Here is a 20,394-nt window from a genome sequence, read left to right as displayed (position 1 = left end):
CAAAATGAAAGTATTGGATTGCTAGAGGCATGTGTTAGTGGGAGTTTGCTAAATGTTTCTTGCAACAGTCATTTCCTTTCAAATCAGTGAAGGAAGTGAAGTGAACAAGTGCACACTTTAGGAGGAAGGAGCGTTAGCCCCCAGAGTAATATGGGTAATGGAGTGTTTTAATTAGACAGAGCAGTAGGACTATGAGTAATTTGGTCTGGTTAAGTGTACTCTATCTCCCTTTAGAGGAAGTTACAGCATTAGAAGTAATCTCTCTCTCTCTGTCTCTCTGTCTCAGTCTCTGTCTCTGTCTCTGTCTCTGTCTCTCTGTGGATTAGTAGATGGTTGGTAGGGGGAGGAACGGAAAATACTACAATAGACAGACCGCGTTTGCTATAACAACCAAGCTGAAGCACTCATCTGTCTGATCACGTGTGTGGGTGGGCCTCATCTCTGTCTCTGAGAGAGAGAATATGCTGATAGTGAAGTATACTGTACTACTCCACTCTGAAAGTGGAGTAGTTTTTTGGGGCATCTGTACCACACTTTACTATTTCTATTTTTGACAACTTGTACTTCACTTACATTCCCCTCAAAAATATTGTACTTTTTACCCCATACATTTTTCCTTGACATCCAAAAGTACTCATTACATTTTGAATGCTTAGCAGGACAGAAAATGGTCCAATTCACAGAGAACAACCCTAGTTATCCCTGCTGCCTCTGATCTGGCGGACTCACTGAACACACATGCTTCATTTGTAAACTATGTCTGAGTGTTGGAGTGTGCCCCTGGCTATCCATAAATGTAAAAAACAAGAGTATTGTGCCATCTGGTTTGCTTAATATAAGGAATTTTTTATTATTCATACTTTTACTTTTACTTTTGATACTTAAGTATATTTTAGCAATTACATTTACTTTTGATACTTAAGTATATTTAAAACCAAAAAATTGTAATTTTCTATAAAATTTTTACTTTTAATCAAATATGACAACTGGGTACGTTTTCCACGACTGATAAAACAGCAGCATTTTGTACTACTCCTACACATCCAGCCCTTACTTACCCTTACCATAACCCTAACCTTAATCCTAACCCTAACCCTAACATTAACCCCTTACCTTAAACCCTAAGCTTAAAATAGCCTTTGTCCTCATGGGGGTGTGGGAAATGTATTTTGGAGATTGTACAGTGCCTTGCAAAAGTATTCACCCCCTTGGCATTTTTCCTATATTGTTGCATTAAAACCTGTAATTTAAATTGATTTTTATTTGGATTTCATGTAATGGACATACACAAAATAGTCCAAATTAGTGAAGTGAAATGAAGAAAATAACTTGTTTCAAACAATTCAAAAAAATAAATTAATAAACGGAAAAGTGGTGCATGCATATGTATTAACCCCCTTTGCTATGATGCCCCTAAATAAGATCTGGTGCAACCAATTACCTTCAGAAGTCACATAATTAGTTAAATAAAGCCCACCTGTGTGCAATCCACCTGTGTGACATGATCTGTCACACGATCTCAGTATATATACACCTGTTCTGAAAGGCCCCAGAGTCTGCAACACCACTAAACAAGGGGCACCACCAAGCAAGCTGTCACGACTTCCACCGAAGGTGTCTCCTCTCCCTGTTCGGGCAGTGCTCAGCGGTCGTCGTCGCCGGCCTACTAGCTGCCACCGATCCCATTTTCCTTTTCGTTTGTGTCTGTCTGTTTTTTTCACCTGTGTTCAGTTTAGTTGATTTCGGTGGGTTTATATACACCCCGCTGCATGCTAGGCTTTGTGCGGGATTATTTGTGTGTATTGCATGTTAGGGATGCGTGCCTGCACCACGGGGTTTTGATTTATTTTCGGTAGATGTTACCGTGGGCTTTCGAGACTTTGTTTTTTGAAGTCGAGGTTTCTCCTCCGTGTGTGCGGTTTTTTTTCTGTGGGTGGCGACTACGTTTGTGCGTGTTTTTCCCACTTGTTTGTATTTGTGAGTTCGGGACCGCCTTATTAAACGTTGTGTGTCTTCCGGGTTTGGAGCGAGTAGTCGTGCTGCACCCCGCTCCGCAGGTAATATTACATCTCTTTACATTAGCTACTTAGCTGTCTTTGTATCAAAGATAATTGTGTAGTTTAGAGTAATTATCGAGGTTAGCTAGCCAGCTATTTTCGTCCGCCGCGCCGCGCCACCATTCTCCTACTTAGTCAACAACTGCTAGCTAGCTTGTCAACTTCTACCGACTAGCAGCACTGTAGAAACTAATACATTACAACGGAACGATTTGATTAGTGTAGTGTAAGCTAGCTACATAGTTGTCTTTGCTGTCTTTGTATCTAAGATAATTGTGTAGTTTAGAGTAATTATCGAGGTTAGCTAGCCAGCTATTTTCGTCCGCCGCACCGCGCCACCGTTCTCCTACCTAGTCAACAACTGCTAGCTAGCTAGTCAACTTCTACCGACTAGCAGCACTGTAGAAACTAATAATACATTACAACGGAACGATTTGATTAGTGTAGTGTTAGCTAGCTACATAGTTGTCTTTGCTGTCTTTGTATCTAAGATAATTGTGTAGTTTAGAGTAATTATCGAGGTTACCTAGCCAGCTACACTTTCAAACAAAGTCAACAACGCAGCCACTGCTAGCTAGCCTACTTCACCAGCCAGCAGTACTGTATCATTTTAATCATTTTAGTCAATAAGATTTTTGCAACGTAAGCTTAACTTTCTGAACATTCGAGACGTGTAGTCCACTTGTCATTCCAATCTCCTTTGCATTAACGTAGCCTCTTCTGTAGCCTGTCAACTATGTGTCTGTCTATCCCTGTTCTCTCCTCTCTGCACAGGCCATACAAACGCTTCACACCGCGTGGCCGCTGCCACTCTAACCTGGTGGTCCCAGCGCGCACGACCCACGTGGAGTTCCAGGTCTCCGGCAGCCTCTGGAACTGCCGATCTGCGGCCAACAAGGCAGAGTTCATCTCAGCCTTTGCGTCCCTCCAGTCCCTCGACTTCTTGGCACTGACGGAAACATGGATTACCACAGATAACACTGCTACTCCTACTGCTCTCTCCTCGTCTGCCCACGCGTTCTCGCACACCCCGAGAGCTTCTGGTCAGCGGGGTGGTGGCACTGGGATCCTCATCTCTCCCAAGTGGACATTCTCTCTTTCTCCCCTGACCCATCTGTCTATCGCCTCCTTTGAATTCCATGCTGTCACAGTTACCAGCCCTTTCAAGCTTAACATCCTTATCATTTATCGCCCTCCATGTTCCCTTGGAGAATTCATCAATGAGCTTGACGCCTTGATAAGTTCCTTTCCTGAGGATGGCTCACCTCTCACAGTTCTGGGTGACTTTAACCTCCCCACGTCTACCTTTGACTCATTCCTCTCTGCCTCCTTCTTTCCACTTCTGTCCTCTTTTGACCTCACCCTCTCACCTTCCCCCCCTACTCACAAGGCAGGCAATACGCTTGAATCATCTTTACTAGATGCTGTTCTTCCACTAATCTCATTGCAACTCCCCTCCAAGTCTCCGACCACTACCTTGTATCCTTTTCCCTCTCGCTCTCATCCAACACTTCTCACTCTGCCCCTACTCGGATGGTATCGCGCCGTCCCAACCTTCGCTCTCTCTCCCCCGCTACTCTCTCCTCTTCCATCCTATCATCTCTTCCCTCTGCTCAAACCTTCTCCAACCTATCTCCTGATTCTGCCTCCTCAATCCTCCTCTCCTCCCTTTCTGCATCCTTTGACTCTCTATGTCCCCTATCCTCCAGGCCGGCTCGGTCCTCCCCTCTTGCTCCGTGGATCGACGACTCATTGCGAGCTCACAGAACAGGGCTCCGGGCAGCCGAGCGGAAATGGAGGAAAACTCGCCTCCCTGAAGACCTGGCATCCTTTCACTCCCTCCTCTCTACATTTTCCTCTTCTGTCTCTGCTGCTAAAGCCACTTTCTACCACTCTAAATTCCAAGCATCTGCCTCTAACCCTAGGAAGCTCTTTGCCACCTTCTCCTCCCTCCTGAATCCTCCCCCCCCTCCCTCTCTGCGGATGACTTCGTCAACCATTTTGAAAAGAAGGTCGACGACATCCGATCCTCGTTTGCTAAGTCAAACGACACCGCTGGTCCTGCTCACACTGCCCTACCCTGTGCTTTGACCTCTTTCTCCCCTCTCTCTCCAGATGAAATCTCGCGTCTTGTGACGGCCGGCCGCCCAACCACCTACCCGCTTGACCCTATCCCCTCCTTTCATCTCCAGACCATTTCCGGAGACCTTCTCCCTTACCTCACCTCGCTCATCAACTCATCCTTGACCACTGGCTACGTCCCTTCCGTCTTCAAGAGAGCGAGAGTTGCACCCCTTCTGAAAAAACCTACACTCGATCCCTCCGATGTCAACAACTACAGACCAGTATCCCTTCTTTCTTTTCTCTCCAAAACTCTTGAACGTGCCGTCCTTGGCCAGCTCTCCTGTTATCTCTCTCAGAATGACCTTCTTGATCCAAATCAGTCAGGTTTCAAGACTAGTCATTCAACTGAGACTGCTCTTCTCTGTGTCACGGAGGCGCTCCGCACTGCTAAAGCTAACTCTCTCTCCTCTGCTCTCATCCTTCTAGACCTATCGGCTGCCTTTGATACTGTGAACCATCAGATCCTCCTCTCCACCCTCTCCGAGTTGGGCATCTCCGGCGCGGCCCACGCTTGGATTGCATCCTACCTGACAGGTCGCTCCTACCAGGTGGCGTGGCGAGAATCTGTCTCCGCACCATGTGCTCTCACCACTGGTGTCCCCCAGGGCTCTGTTCTAGGCCCTCTCCTATTCTCGCTATACACCAAGTCACTTGGCTCTGTCATATCCTCACATGGTCTCTCCTATCATTGCTATGCAGACGACACACAATTAATCTTCTCCTTTCCCCCTTCTGATAACCAGGTGGCGAATCGCATCTCTGCATGTCTGGCAGACATCTCAGTGTGGATGACGGATCACCACCTCAAGCTGAACCTCGGCAAGACGGAGCTGCTCTTCCTCCCGGGGAAGGACTGCCCGTTTCATGATCTCGCCATCACGGTTGACAACTCCATTGTGTCCTCCTCCCAGAGTGCTAAGAACCTTGGCGTGATCCTGGACAACACCCTGTCGTTCTCAACTAACATCAAGGCGGTGACCCGTTCCTGTAGGTTCATGCTCTACAACATTCGCAGAGTACGACCCTGCCTCACACAGGAAGCGGCGCAGGTCCTAATCCAGGCACTTGTCATCTCCCGTCTGGATTACTGCAACTCGCTGTTGGCTGGGCTCCCTGCCTGTGCCATTAAACCCCTACAACTCATCCAGAACGCCGCAGCCCGTCTGGTGTTCAACCTTCCCAAGTTCTCTCACGTCACCCCACTCCTCCGCTCTCTCCACTGGCTTCCAGTTGAAGCTCGCATCCGCTACAAGACCATGGTGCTTGCCTACGGAGCTGTGAGGGGAACGGCACCTCCGTACCTTCAGGCTCTGATCAGGCCCTACACCCAAACAAGGGCACTGCGTTCATCCACCTCTGGCCTGCTCGCCTCCCTACCTCTGAGGAAGTACAGTTCCCGCTCAGCCCAGTCAAAACTGTTCGCTGCTCTGGCACCCCAATGGTGGAACAAACTCCCTCATGACGCCAGGACAGCGGAGTCAATCACCACCTTCCGGAGACACCTGAAACCCCACCTCTTTAAGGAATACCTAGGATAGGATAAAGTAATCCTTCTAACCCCCCCGTCCCTTAAAAGATTTAGATGCACTATTGTAAAGTGGTTGTTCCACTGGATATCATAAGGTGAATGCACCAATTTGTAAGTCGCTCTGGATAAGAGCGTCTGCTAAATGACTTAAATGTAAATGTAATGTAAATGGAACTTCTTTACTCTCCTGCTCCTGATTCCTACACCCCCCCTCCTACTAGGAGCCATTGTTACACAAGCGGCACCATGAAGACCAAGGAGCTCTCCAAACAGGTCATGGACAAAGTTGTGGAGAAGTACAGATCAGGGTTGGGTTATAAAAAAATATCCAAAACTTTGAACATCCCACGGAGCACCATTGAATCTATTATTAAAACATGGAATGAATATGGCACCACAACAAACCTGCCAAGAGAGGGCCACCCACCAAAACTCACGGACCAGGCAAGGAGGGCATTAATCAGACAGGCAACAAAGAGACCAAAGATAACCCTGAAGGAGCTGCAAAGCTCCACAGCAGAGATTGGAGTATCTGTCCATAGGACCACTTTAAGCCGTACTCTCCACAGAGCTGGGCTTTACGGAAGAGTGGCCAGAAAAAAATTATGTTCACCAAAAGGCATGTGGGAGACTCCCCAGACATATGGAAGAAGGTACTCGGGTCAGTTGAGACTAAAATTGAGCTTTGTGGCCTTCAAGGAAAACGCTATGTCTGGCGCAAACCCAACACCTCCCATCACCCCGAGAATACCATGCCTACAGTGAAGCATTGTGGTGGCAGCATCATGCTGTGGGGATGTTTTTCATCGGCAGGGACTGGGAAACTGGTCAGTATTGAAGGAATGATGGAGGGCACTAAATACAAGGAAATTCTTGAGGGAAACCTGTTTCAGTCTTCCAGAGACTTGAGACTGGGACGGAGGTTCACCTTCCAGCAGGACAATGACCTGAAGCATACTGCTAAAGTAACACTCGAGTGGTTTAAGGGAAAACATTTAAATGTCTTGGAATGGCCTAGTCAAAGCCCAGACCTCAATCCAATTGAGAATCTATGGTATGACTTAAAGATTGCTGTACACCAGCGGAACCCATCCAACTTGAAGAAGCTGGAGCAGTTTTGCCTTGAAGAATGGGCAAAAATCCCAGTGGCTAGATGTGCCAAGCTTATAGAGAAAAAGTATTGACTTTAGGTGGCGGGCGGGTGGTGGGGGGTGAATAGTTATGCATGCTCAAGTTTTCAGTTTTTTTGTCTTATTTCTTGTTTGTTTCACAATAAAACATATTTAGCATCTTCAAAGTGGTAGGCATGTTGTGTGAATGTAATGATACAACCCCCCCCAAAATCTATTTTAATTCCAGGTTGTAAGGCAACAAAATAGGAAAAATGCCAAGGGGGGTGAATACTTTCGCAAACCACTGTAGATCCCCACAAGGATAGAAGTACCAACACACACACAGACACGCACACGTGCGCCTCACACAAACCACAGACGAACCCACACACACTCGTGAGAAGACCATTATAATGAGTGGTATTCCCCTCAAGCTCCACCAATAGTCCTTATTCAGCTAGTTTCAGTTTTACCCTCCCCACCCCAACCCAAAGCCACTTCCAGACAGTCCTTGTTAAATTCTTGCTTGAGGAATTACTCTTTGATAAGAAGCTTTTTTTGTTTATTTTTGAACATTTTAATTAAAAACTATTAAAGTAAGTTCCTTAATCGTTACCCAGAAATGATTTGATGTTGAGATACTTTAATGCATTAATGCATTGGACCTTTAAACGAATGCATTCTAATGCATGCAGTGCAGTCACACACCGGTGGGTCTAACATGAATATCTCACTCTCTCTCTTTTTCTCTCCCACGGACCCCTGGACGGACAGAAAAGAGTACAACTGAATGCAGAGCAGAAGGGAGCAGCAGTGGAGACAGGAGGAGAATAATAACCAGTCTTCCAGAACACACTGCACTATATGAGTAATTATATACATTGATGATTCGGTTGTGTTTTACAGTGGATCTAAACCATTAATAAGGCTGTGTTTGCAGTAGGTCCTTCTCCCTCAATACAGCCAGCCTCTCCCCATCATGCCTCCAGCCTGGATAATATGCCCAATCATGCCAGGCCATACTAAGCCATTCTTAGCCATGACAAAGAGTGCCAGGCCCTCTTGACATTCTGTAAAACAAATCTAGTTGTTTTAACTAAATAATAGTAAGTAACTGGTTCCACAACACTTTTTGGTCAAAGTGGTACCCTTAATTTAGCTCCAATATAAAAAAACATTGGCAAAAATTCCGTATACTTAAAATGATGTGTTCGCTCAACTTGTCTCAAATAGTCATTCAACTAGAAATGATTTGGGAATGTTACCTAAAAAAAGGCTGTGAAACTAGTTACACACACAGTACTTTTAACTTACATAATTGACACACATGATTACATTGTGCATGTTCATTTATACACAAACTAATATTAAACACGTCCTCAGCTGGGACTTCAACTCACAACCTCTTGGTTCACAGCATTCTAATCTCCCTGCTACACCACCATGTCTGTGTCAGTAACTGATTCACAGGTGTATGGCTACAAGTTGCCATACACCTGTGTGTAGTCACTTAGTAGACACTCTTATCCAGAGCAACTTACAGTAAGTGCATAGATTTTTATACTTTTTTTTGTACTGGTCCTTTGTGGGAATCACACCCACACTTCTAGTGCTGCAAGCAACATTTTTATTTTATTTTATTATTATTATTTTTTTTTCACCTTTATTTAACCAGGTAGGCCAGTTGAGAACAAGTTCTCATTTAAAACTGCGTCCTGGCCAAGATAAAGCAAAGCAGTGCGACAAAAACAACAACACAGAGTTACACATAAACAAACGTACAGTCAATAACACAATAGAAAAATCAATGTACAGTGTGTGCAAATGTAGAAGAGTAGGGAGGTAAGGCAATAAATAGGCCATAGAGGCGAAATAATTACAATTTAGCTTCAACACTGGAGTGATAGATGTGCAAATGATGATGTGCAAGTAGCGATACTGGGTTGCAAAAGAGCAAAAAGATAAGTAACAATATTGGGATGAGGTAGTTGGGTGTGCTATTTACAGATGGGCTGTGTACAGGTACAGCGATCGGTAAGCTGCTCTGACAGCTGATGCTTAAAGTTAGTGAGGGAGATATAAGACTCCAGCATCAGTGATTTTTGCAATTCGTTCCAGTCATTGGCAGCAGAGAACTGTAAGGAAAGGCGGCCAAAGGAAGGAAGTGTTGGCTTTGGGGTTGACCAGTGAAATATACCTGCTGGAGCGCGTGCTACGGGTGGGTGTTGCTGTGGTGAACAGTGAACTGAGATAAGGCGGGGCTTTACCTAGCAAAGACTTTGGAGGCCACAGAAGGATTGTTGTATGGCATTGAAGCTCGTTTCCAGGTTTGTTAGCACAGTGTCCAAAGAAGGACCAGATGTATACAGAATGGTGTCGTCTGCATGTTCTACCAACTGAGCTACATGGGACACTCAAGAAAATCTATTTTATTTATCATAGGATTAAGGTGTAATATTCCTCACCAACATTAGACAACTTTACAGAAAAACTAAACATTGGTTAAATAAGGGATGGATCTAAATTTACAGAATGGTTACCTGGAGGAAAATGGGGGAGGGTCATGCTTTTTTAATTTCAGTCAAGGGGAGGGTTTAGTTTTTATTTTATCTAGTCCAGTGGAGGGTCATGCAATTTGTAATTCATGAAATGTCACCATTTCTCAGTGTTTTAGAATTAGTTGCTTATTAGGAGAGCTATATATCCATCTCGATGTTTGCCCGATGCAACCCCTCATCTCTGATTTTCAGCTGGGCACAAAAACACAAAAATACAAGTTTTTGACCTTATATTTTAGTATGGTCTCAATAAAATGATCCAAATAGGCTATAGGCTACGAAGTGCACGCTCAGAGAAGCACAAAGTTATATTTCTAAGACAGCTGCTAGGATGGTGTAAATAAAACTAGGCTGCATTACACAAAGCAATGGATATTCCAACCCTGAGCCGCAGCCTGCTCTGCTCTTGCTGATTAAAAACTTGTTTGTGAGCTGCCTAACCAATGGCTGTGCTGTGAAGGCCTACGGTGGCAGTTCAGGAGGAGAGTCAAATGTTTTTTGGGATGAGGCCTAAATTAGGCCTTCTGTGCGAACTAGCCTATAGCTTATGTTCTGTTCAGTTTGAGAAGGAGAGCGAGAAGATGAGAAGGAGGACCGGAGGTTAATTTTGATAGCTTGCTACTACTATAATTGATTTTATTTAAAACAATTTGTTTCTTGCCCATGATGTGTTTATCTGAGTTATTGACCTTACAATAAGCCATATTTGAATAATTTACATTGTCGTGCTGAAACTTGAAGCAGCATCTGCAGCACAGTCAGTGGGAAATGGACAGCTCATGGTGCTGAAAGAAGGCAAATTGGAGTAGGCATGATTCACTTCAACTTCTTCATTTTAATTAGACTTTTACTAACAACATGTCACGACTCCCACCGAAGGTGGCGCCCCCTCCTGCTCGGGTGGCGCTCGGCGGTTGTCGTCACCGGCCTACTAGCTGTCACTGATTCCTTTTTGTTTTCCCCCTTTCTGTTATTGTTTGCACCTGTCCGTAGTTGGGTTGATTAGCGGGGCTATATGAGCTAGCTGCTCTTTGTGCGGGATTGTTTCCTCTGTGTGTTGCTTGGGTAAGAGCTGTCTGTATTTTGCGCTAATGCATCGTGTTGCGCTCACTGTATTTTGTCCCCTGTGTTTGGGGCACTTTCATTTTGTGTGTGCAAAGTTCACATGTTGGGTTGGCAGGTGTTTTGCTTTTCGAGCATTAAAAGCTATAACCTTTCTCGCTGCTTCCTGCGTCTGTTTCCTCCTCCACTACGCCCGAGCCTTACACAACAAGAGGGCTCTAGGGTGACAAAATTAGGCTATATATCAGGGATCAAGGTAAGACCCAGATGTAGACTGTCGAAGTAACACTGTTTATTGTAGCAAACTGGAAGAAAAGACAGGTCAAGGCAGGCAGGGGTCGAAGATCCAGGGTAAGACAAAGGTACAGGACGACAAGTGGACTCAGGGTCAGAGACAGGCAGAGTTCAGTTATCCAGAGGTGGAGCAAAGGTACAGGATGGCAGGCAGGCTCAGGGTCAGGCAGAGAGGTTAGGTGGGCGGGTACAGGGTCAGGACAGCTAAAGGTCAAAACCAGGAGGACTGGCAAAGAGAGGCTGGGAAACGAAAGGAGCTGACAGGAAAAATGCTGGTTCACTTGAACGAACAAGACGAACTGGCAACAAACAGACAGAGAACACAGGTATAAATACACAGGGGATAATTGGGAAGATGGGTGACACCTGGAGGGGGGTGAAGACAAGCACAAGGACAGGTGAAACAGATGAGGGTGTAACACTATAGGCTGCTATATACATAGATTTGTCGGTCAATTTCTACACCCACCATACACTCTAAATGCAGAAGACACGTTTCGGTTGAATGCATTCAGTTGTGAAACTGACTAAGTATCCCCCTTCCCTTCTTTAAACAGGAAAGGGCCTTCCCCAATCTGTTGCCACAAACTTGAAAGCACATCATCTTCTAGAATGTCATTGTATGGTATAGCGTTAAGATTTCCCATCCCTGGAACTAAGGGGCCTAGCCCAAACCGTGAAAAACAGCCCCAGACCATTATTCCTCCTCCACCAAACTTTACAGTGGACAATGTGCATTGGGGCAGGTAGCGTTCTCTTGGCATCCGCCAAACCCAGCTTCATTCGTTGGACTGCCGGATGGTGAAGTGCCATTCATCACTCCTGAAAACGTGTTTCCACTGCTCCAGAGTCCAGTGGCGGTGAGCTTGGCATTGAGCATGGTGATCTTAGGCTTGTGTGCAGTTGCTAGGCCATGGAAACCCATTTCATGAAGCTCTCGACGAACAGTTATTGTGCTGACGTTGCTTCCACAGGAAGTTTGGAACTTGGTAGTGAGTGTTGCAACCAAGAACAGATGATTTTTACTCGCTACACGCTTCGGCACTCGGCGGTCCTGTTCTGTGAGCTTGTGTGGCCTACCACTTCCCTGCTGAGCCGTTGTTGCTTCTAGACATTTCCACTTCACAATAAAAGCACTTAGAAGATATTGAAAAAAAAGAATAACAAGGAATAAATACACAATGAGTAATGATAACTTGACTGTGTGTGTGTCTGTGTGTCTGTGTGTGTGTGTGTGTGTGTGTGTGTGTGTGTGTGCGGGTGATTAGTATTGACATGTTCACTGATGGTATTTGACCAGTGTGACATAGAAGTGATCGACTGAGGTGAGAATTCTCGCAGGTGCGTTTTGTGTGCAGTGGTGATTATTTTAATGTGATCTGCTGTTTTTCTTGCTGCAATTTAAGGATGGGGCAGAGAATGACATCGAGTAACACACACACAGACCAGCCTGTGTACCGCAGAGTAATCAATTAGACTACTGCATGATGTCATACTGCCAGATATTACATTACCCCTCCCCCTTCAGGACTACAATGGAGAGAGAGAGAGAGATGAGCTTGTATAATTGTTTTTGTTGATATATACTATTGTTGTTGCTTAAGCATATTGTTCATTTATGTAATAATGAATTACTTTGGCAACAGTGGCAACCACCCATTCATGCCATTAAAGCATTTATAGAATTGAGTTAAAGAAAGAGAGAGAGAGGATCCAGTTTACAATTTAGCTGTGATCAAGTTGATTAAGATACTGTAAACTCTCTGAACACAGAAATCATGCTCTTTTTGTCTCCTCATAACCTTTCTCCAAAACAACCCTAATTTGCCAAAGATATTGCATCGCATGCATCTCCTTTTCTTGCTGTATGGATCATGAATTATCAACAAGGTCTCATGGTTTGACTAATTTGACTTTAGATTCAGATATTTTTCCATGTTTCTCCAAACATCAATATTTTGAAGTTTCTCCAAAACGTTGAGGTGTTTTGGACACCCTAGGTTGCTCCTCCTACTTCAGCTGCACCTTGGGTTAAAACAAAAACAACCGTCTTGCACGGGGATGGAACACGCAACGCTAAGAGCCGGAGCTCATGGCTTATGCTCATCTACCATTCTGAAACCCAGGCCTACTTGACGGTAATAGCGTTTTGATAGCATCTTCCGACGTCCTCGGGATGTGGATAAATGTTCCATTTCAAAGTGAATCTTGAGCGACTTGGCTGGAATTATTGCTACACCTTCTCATAAACATCGTAAAAAGAGACGTTACAAGATAAATGCTGATGAAATGATTGTGCATACAGACTGTTGGTGTATTGCGAGCAATGTTAAAGAAAAAGATAGATGTCACACACACACTGCATAAGGTCATGGCAGGGTAAATTGATTAGAAGTTAATGAGGAGCTTCATTCCATCGGATTGAACCATCTGCTCTTTATAATTTGGAATCAGCCCTAACCTGATATACTGCACACACGCACACACGCGCACACACGCACACACACACACACACACACATAATGGGATGATGTGTAGCGAGTGATATAAATTGACATAATTTTATGGAGCTTACTGAGGAGATGAGGGGAGTTCAAGACCCTTAATCAAGACCGTAGTGCAAAACATACACACACACATGGTTTATTTAAGTTTTGCATGAACACACCCTTTGCAGGTGTTCTACACGCTTTGCTTACAGAAGTCACATTTACCCAAATGTTATTCACTCAGAAGATATACTAAATAATATTTTCCCTGTTGAAAAGAAAAGCATGGTTCTATACACTGAGTAGATTGAGTTCATATATCACCAGGAGCTTGTTTCAGTGGTATCTCTGTCAGGCAGAGTGGGTTTTGTGCCATTTCTCCTGTTGTAGTTCAGCATGCAATGAACAGCCCTGAAGCTGTGTGACTGTAATCCGCTTAGCCCCTCTCTCTCTCTCTCTCTCTCTCTCTCTCTCTCTCTCTCTCTCTCTCTCTCTCTCTCTCTCTCTCTGTGTGTCCATGTGTATGCGCCACTACAGCCTCTCTCTACCCCTCGTGTAGCTCTCTGCTGTATCCCGGTCAGCCCTCTCTGCAGTGAGCCATTCTCAAACACATAGTCAGAAATGATGCAGCTAGATACTGTATAAGAGTCTTTTGTCTCCAGTGACCTCAAGACCGATACCACACTCAGACTCCATCTAGGAATGCTAGAACCCATGGCTTGCGCTAGCTGAGGTGTTTGATGAGGATCACACCAGTAATGCTAGCTGACATAGCTAGCGCTACCTGAGGTTTCTGATATGAATCAAACCAGTATGCTAGCCGACATAGCTAGCGTTACAGCTGAGGTTTCTGATGAGCCTTCCCTGTAGCTCAGTTGGTAGAGCATGGTGTTTGCAACACCAGGGTTGTGAGTTCAATTCCCACGGGGGGCCAGCACAGAAAAAAATGTATGATATGTATGAAATTGTATGAAGTGTATGCATTCACTACTGTAAGTCGCTCTGGATAAGAGCGTCTGCTAAATGACTAAAATGTAATGTAAAAATGATGAGGATCACACCAGTAATGCTAGCATGTCCTGTGGAGTTCAGACCACAGGCTATTTCCTGTTAGCTGTTATGATCCTATCTATCGCATCTCACATCAGATGAAACTGTCTCTCTTTAGTCTGCGACTGCCTCAGCATCGATCATGCATGGACTAAAATAGATCACATAGGAGCCATGCAGACAAAGAAGCACACAGACCACAAAACCATGACTGATATCACAAGTTTCAAGTCAAAAAGGCATCATCAGCTGAAAAATGATAGCTATCTTTTGCTTTGCTGTGGATGAAGTAATAACCAATTTTCCCTCCCTCCCTCCCTCCCTCCCTCCCTCCCTCCCTCATAAACCATCAGTCAATCAGCTCTGAGATTCAATCATATTTGCTGTATCTGGCCTCCCCTAGGCCTGCTCTCCTTGACAGGCCTGAGACCACTCAGTATTAATGCTACTGTACTGTAACTCAGCTCCAATCACATTAGCTCCAGACAGATGGAGCCCAGAGGAGAACTAAAACACAATTTACTGGATGTCTTTATTTATATCAGCCACAACAACAAGGCTCCCCAGCACAAACACACTGTGATTTCTCCTGTTCCCTCTAATTGAACGAGGTCACTTCCTGTCAACTAATTTAATGAGGTCGATGGGTCCGTAGTCAGTGGTGCTGGTATGGGGTTGGGGGTCTGTAACCATGGTGATGAGGATAGGGGGTCTCAATGTGTGTGTGTATTTCGGGGGAGGGGGTAATACTGTGGCTAAGGATCTGTATAGTGTGAAACTTAACTGCGTTCTTCATAAAACCGTATATGTTTTCAGACAGACACTGAACTGATAGCTGTGTTAATCACAACTGAGTATTGACAATAGTTCCATGGCAACATGTGCTTCCCCCAGAGCCCCATACATCATTTAGATTTAGAATGACATTAACATGCTAAATTAAAATGAAAACATCATTAAACCTTTCCAAGAGGCGACACCCCAAAGAGGAGACAGAGTGAGTGAGAGAGAGAGAGACATCGAGAGAGAGAGAGACAGAGAAAGAGGAAGAGCGAGCCTTCTGTTGCTCGTTGTGTAAGCAGCCTCTACTCCCACAAAGGAGATGGTTTCCCTCAGTGAACTTGGCACAAACATAATAGCAGATGCCCTTCTTAACACACAGGGAGACAGGGAGAGAAAAAGAGAAATCAAAAGAGAGAGATAGAGGGATAGAGAGGGAGATATATCTACAGGTATCTAGTTTGTGTGTGGTTGTTCAGTATTATTTGTGGCAGTCAGTATTTGCTGTGGGTGTTTACAGAGTCTGTGTGTTATTAAAATCACTTCCTGTAATTACACCAGGAGATAATCACTGCCTCAACTGAAATATTAATACACACAGCAGAAATGTCATTAATATTCAAACAGCCACAGACAGCCACGCAAACATGCACACACAGGCACAGACACATAGCCACACACAAACACACACACCAGCGATTGACATACAAGGGTTGCCCTATTGCCTGGGGCAACTGAACTGTACAGTCGCACAAATTGAACATGCTTTGAGGTTGCCCAATTGGGTAGGTGATAAAAAGTAGTTAAAACAACCAAACTGCAAAGAATTCCAGTAGACTAAAACTGATTTTCTGTTCCTCCCCACTGTTTAAGTGGAACACAGACAATTGATGGCATTTATGGCAGTCGGGCAAGTTGAGCCTGTTTTTAAAAAATGTTTTATTGATAACAACCAAAATACAAAGAATTGCAATAATGGTCTTTCTGATTCCTCCCCTATGTGTAGATGAAAGGCCTACAGTTGAAGTCGGAAGTTTACATACTCTTAGGTTGGAGTCATTAAAACTCATTTTTCAACATCTCCGCAAATTTCTTGTTAACAAACTATAGTTTCAGCTAAGAAAACAGCCAAGACCTCATAAAAAAATTGTAGACCTCCACAAGTCTGGTTCATCCTTGGGAGCAATTTCCAAACACCTGTAGGTACCACATTCATCTGTACAAACAATAGTACGCAAGTATAAACACCCGCTCAGGAAGGAAACGCGTTCTGTCTCCTAGAGATGAACGTACTTTTGTGCAAAAAGTGCAAATCAATCCCAGAACAACAGCAAAGGACCTTGTGAAGATGCTGAAGGAAACAGGTACAAAAGTATCTATATCCACATTAAAACGAGTCCTATATCAACGTAACCTGAAAGGCCACTCAGCAAGGCAGAAGCCACTGCTCCAAAACCGCCATCAAAAATCCATACTACGGTTTGCAACTGCACATGGGGACAAAGATTGTACTTTTTGGAGAAATGTCCTCTGGTCGGATGAAATAGAAATAGAACTGTTTGGCCTTAATGACCATCGTTATGTTTGGAGGAAAAAGGGGGAGGCTTTCAAGCCGAAGAACACCATCCCAACCGTGAAACACGGGGGTGGCAGCATCATGTTGTGGGAGTGCTTTGCTGCAGGAGGGACTGGTGCACTTCACAAAATAGATGGTATCATGAGGAAGGACAATTATGTGGATATATTGAAGCAACATCTCAAGACATCAGTCAGGAAGTTAAGGCTTGGTCGCAAATGGGTCTTCCAAACAAACAACAACCCCAAGCATACTTCTAAAGTTGTGGCAAAATGGCTGAAGGACAACACAGTCAAGGCATTGGAGTGGCCATTACAAAGCCCTGACCTCAATCCTATAAAAAATGTGTAGAACTGAAAAAAGTGTGTGCGAGCAATGAGGCCTACAAACCTGACTCAGTTACACCAACTCTGTCAGGAGGAATGGGCCAAAATTCACTCAACTTATTGTGGGAAGCTTGTGGAAGGCTACCCGAAACATTTGTCTCAAGTTAAACAATTTCAAGGCAATGCTACCAAATACTAATTGAGTGTATGTAAACTTCTGACCCACTGGGAATGTGATGAAAGAAATAAAAACTGAAATAAATCATTCTCTCTGCTATTATTCTGACATTTCACATTCTTAAAATAAAGTGGTGATACTAACTGACCTAAAACAGGGAATTTTTACTAGGATTAAATGTCAGAAATTGTGAAAAACTGAGTTTAGATGTATTTGGCTAAGGTGTATGTAAACTTCCGACTTCAACTGTACATGGCAGTTCTGCATGCAAATAGTTAATTTACATTTTCGCACAAGTGCTCAAAATCTTCAGGAATCCAAAATATCCTGATGGGCAAGTGGCTTTCAGACTTTAATGTCAATCCCTGCACACACACACACACACACGCCCCCCCCCCCCCCCCCCCCCCCCCCCCACACACACACACATAAACCTCTAAGCTGCATAAACGTACATTACTATTTCAGATGGGATTGAGCTCTGAACATGACAGTGTGAATATGAATACATGTTTGGATGTAATGAAAACATGTATTACTGAGTTTTGATCAGTTATCAGATAACCACTCTTTATAAATAATACGGAAATAATTACATTAACATCTTCAAGTGATGTGCTGTGTTTCTCCACAGAGTCCATGACTGAAGTCATCTGTGTGGTTTATTCATTCATGCATATATTTGAAATACTGTAAGTGTTTGTATGTTTGGACCATGATGCTAACACTATTTCAAGTCAGTAATTTCGACAGAGGTAAAGATATGCTGCTAGCTATATTTTGACTTATGTTCCAACTTTCTTCCCCTTCCATCTTCTACCCCCACCACCTTACCATCAACCCTCACCCCACCCCCCTCCTCCTGTCCAATCCCTGGGCGTGTAACATGGCCTATTGCTATGGCTACAGACAGCTATAACAGGAGGAGATAACAAGTAGTTCAGTGAAGCCCCTCTGGGATGGAGGAAACTGACAAGCACATAGAATTACAATGACTAGGATGGACTATTGTGTGTCTAGTGTTTTGTCTCCATTGATTTTATTTCTACTTCCGGCCGGGAAGGCATCTTGAGATGTCACTGTATTTTAAAATGTTAAAAATGGCCTATACAAGCTGCTTTTATAGTGTTATGAGTTTGTGGGTCGTGTGTGTTCTCCCTCTCACTAGAAAAGGTATATTTTCTAAGTCTGGAGAAAGAGGAGACAACTGCCAAAATCAAGCTCTAGCCAATAATGAATGAGAAAAAAAGAATGCACACACACACACACATCAGCAGCACATTCAGCACATCGCCCATCTGGTAACAGTGATATCTGTTCTCTGTGTGATGTCTCAGAACCAGCCCACTGCAGAGAGATCCCTGTGAGCACGTGGAGCATTTAGACAAAGCAAGGAAACGTACCCATATTGGGTTGAAGCACAGAAATGTTTGATGAAATGGTACATTGTTTGATGATAATATGATATTACATAACTACTGATTTCTTTATGATAGAGGTGGGAGATTTGTGGGGGGTGTATAGTAGTGTACATAGGAGCTCATGCAACACCTCCCCTCGTGGGGTGACATCTTGCTACCTGCTTCAGTGACTGTGTGTGTATATGTGTGGTTGTGCCTGTGTGCGTGTGTCTGTCTGTGTGTAAAAATACCTGGACCTCTCCTACTCACCATAAGCAAACAGACAGCTGATTCGGGCATGAGTTGGACGGCCATGATGGGGTCCTGTAGACTGACTGAAGTTCACCAGGGAAAACGACCAGACGCCTCAACGAGAGAGACCTCTCCTCCTCTTCTTCTTCCTCAGAAACCAAGTCTTCACTCAGTGAGCACACATCCCTTTGTCCTTACCTTCTGTTTGTTGTTTCTACTCTCCTTTTTCTCAGCAGACCCTCTCCCTCTTCATTCTCACCATGACCCCCTCGAGACCCTCTTCAACTCCTGACGCTGAGGCGAAACCATTTCCTCTCCTTCACTCTTCACTTATTTTTCTTCCTCTCCTGTCCTTCTTGTCTTTGATGAGCAGAGAAGAACCCCCTCTCTTCAGCTTTGACACGCCCCTCCTGTACAGCCCTTTCCCCCCTGCTGAAACCTCCTGGGAACCCTGTACCTCAGGAGTGTGCCCCCCTCCCTCCTATCCTCCCCTCTTTTCTCCCTTAGTTTCTCACAAACCAAAAGCCTGAGAGGCAGCAATACGCTCTTCTCCTCTTGATCTCTGATTTCGTTCCTCTCCAGTCACCACGCGTCTCTGTCTGTCCGTTCTGTCCTGGGACTGTACTGTTTCTGTTCAAGAGAACCTCCTCTCTGGCCACGATGTTCCCCCACCTAGAGTGCTCTTTGCTGGGAGAGTAGCAGGAACTCTCCTCCTCTCCTCCACACAGAGACCCAGGATGCTGCAGCAAAGACAGAGCTCACACACGCTCACTCATGATCACGCTGATCCCTGCCTTATAAAGCATGACACAAGGAGAAAGACTGCGAGGGAGAGTGAGGGAGAGCGAAAGTGTGTGAGTGATAGATAGGGGGCTGTAGAGGGAGTCAGCGAGTCACCGGTAAGAGATTTCCATGCCGAGCAGAAAGAGAACAAGGGTGGGAGGAGGCAGAGAGAGAGAGAGAGAGAGAGAGCGAGAGAGAGAGAGAGAGAGAGAGAGAGAGAGCAGACCGCGCCTATCGACAACGGCATAGTAGATCAGACGCTGCAAAGGAGCATGGGTTGGGCAAACACACCTCAGCTCGCTTAATGAATGGGGTGTATACAGTATGTGTGTATGTGTGTGTGTGTGTGTGTGTGTGTGTGTGTGTGTGTTAACACCACTCTAGCCATAGAGTATCAACAAGCAAAATCACCTGTTTTCAGATGTCTTTTTAGAGATGACTGACAGCAGCATGGCAAATAAATAATTCAGATAAAAACACTGTCTCAGCGTGGCTTTTGTTCTCTCTCTCTGGGGGGGATAAAGAGTGTGCATATGGTTACAGTGGTAACAGTGAGAGCTGAACACTGAACACTGTACAGTAGTACTGTTGTCTGTTGCAGCCATGAGTCTCAGGCACAACCGTGCTGAATATTTAACAAATGCAACTAGTCCTCTGTGTGTTAATCCTCTCATACATCGATAACCAGTTGTTACAATGACCTTCCATGATATAGATGTCGGATCTTAGTTTCAGGCAAGATGTATCAACCCCTACAAAAACCTAAATTCAAATGTCCTGTTACTGCAGTATTATTTAACTGGTGTATAAAACTGACTCAAATTA

General features: G+C 44.5%; 1 protein-coding gene across 1 annotated transcript in view; it reads right to left on the bottom strand.

Annotated features, from left to right (window-relative positions):
• LOC115196716 (FERM domain-containing protein 4A) overlaps positions 1-19,265 on the bottom strand; it is a 190,324-nt gene extending 171,059 nt beyond the window's left edge. The window contains exon 1 of the mRNA XM_029757572.1: positions 18,805-19,265. Coding sequence (XP_029613432.1) covers positions 18,805-18,849 — 45 coding nt within the window. The 5' untranslated portion in view covers positions 18,850-19,265. The remainder of the gene's footprint in view (positions 1-18,804) is intronic.
• Between the last annotated feature and the right edge of the window lie 1,129 nt (positions 19,266-20,394).

The sequence above is a fragment of the Salmo trutta genome, chromosome 7, assembly GCF_901001165.1.
Source record: "Salmo trutta chromosome 7, fSalTru1.1, whole genome shotgun sequence".
Lineage (NCBI taxonomy): Eukaryota > Metazoa > Chordata > Actinopteri > Salmoniformes > Salmonidae > Salmo > Salmo trutta.
Note: the sequence above shows the minus strand (reverse complement) of the source record. Positions and strands in the feature narration are given on the sequence as shown.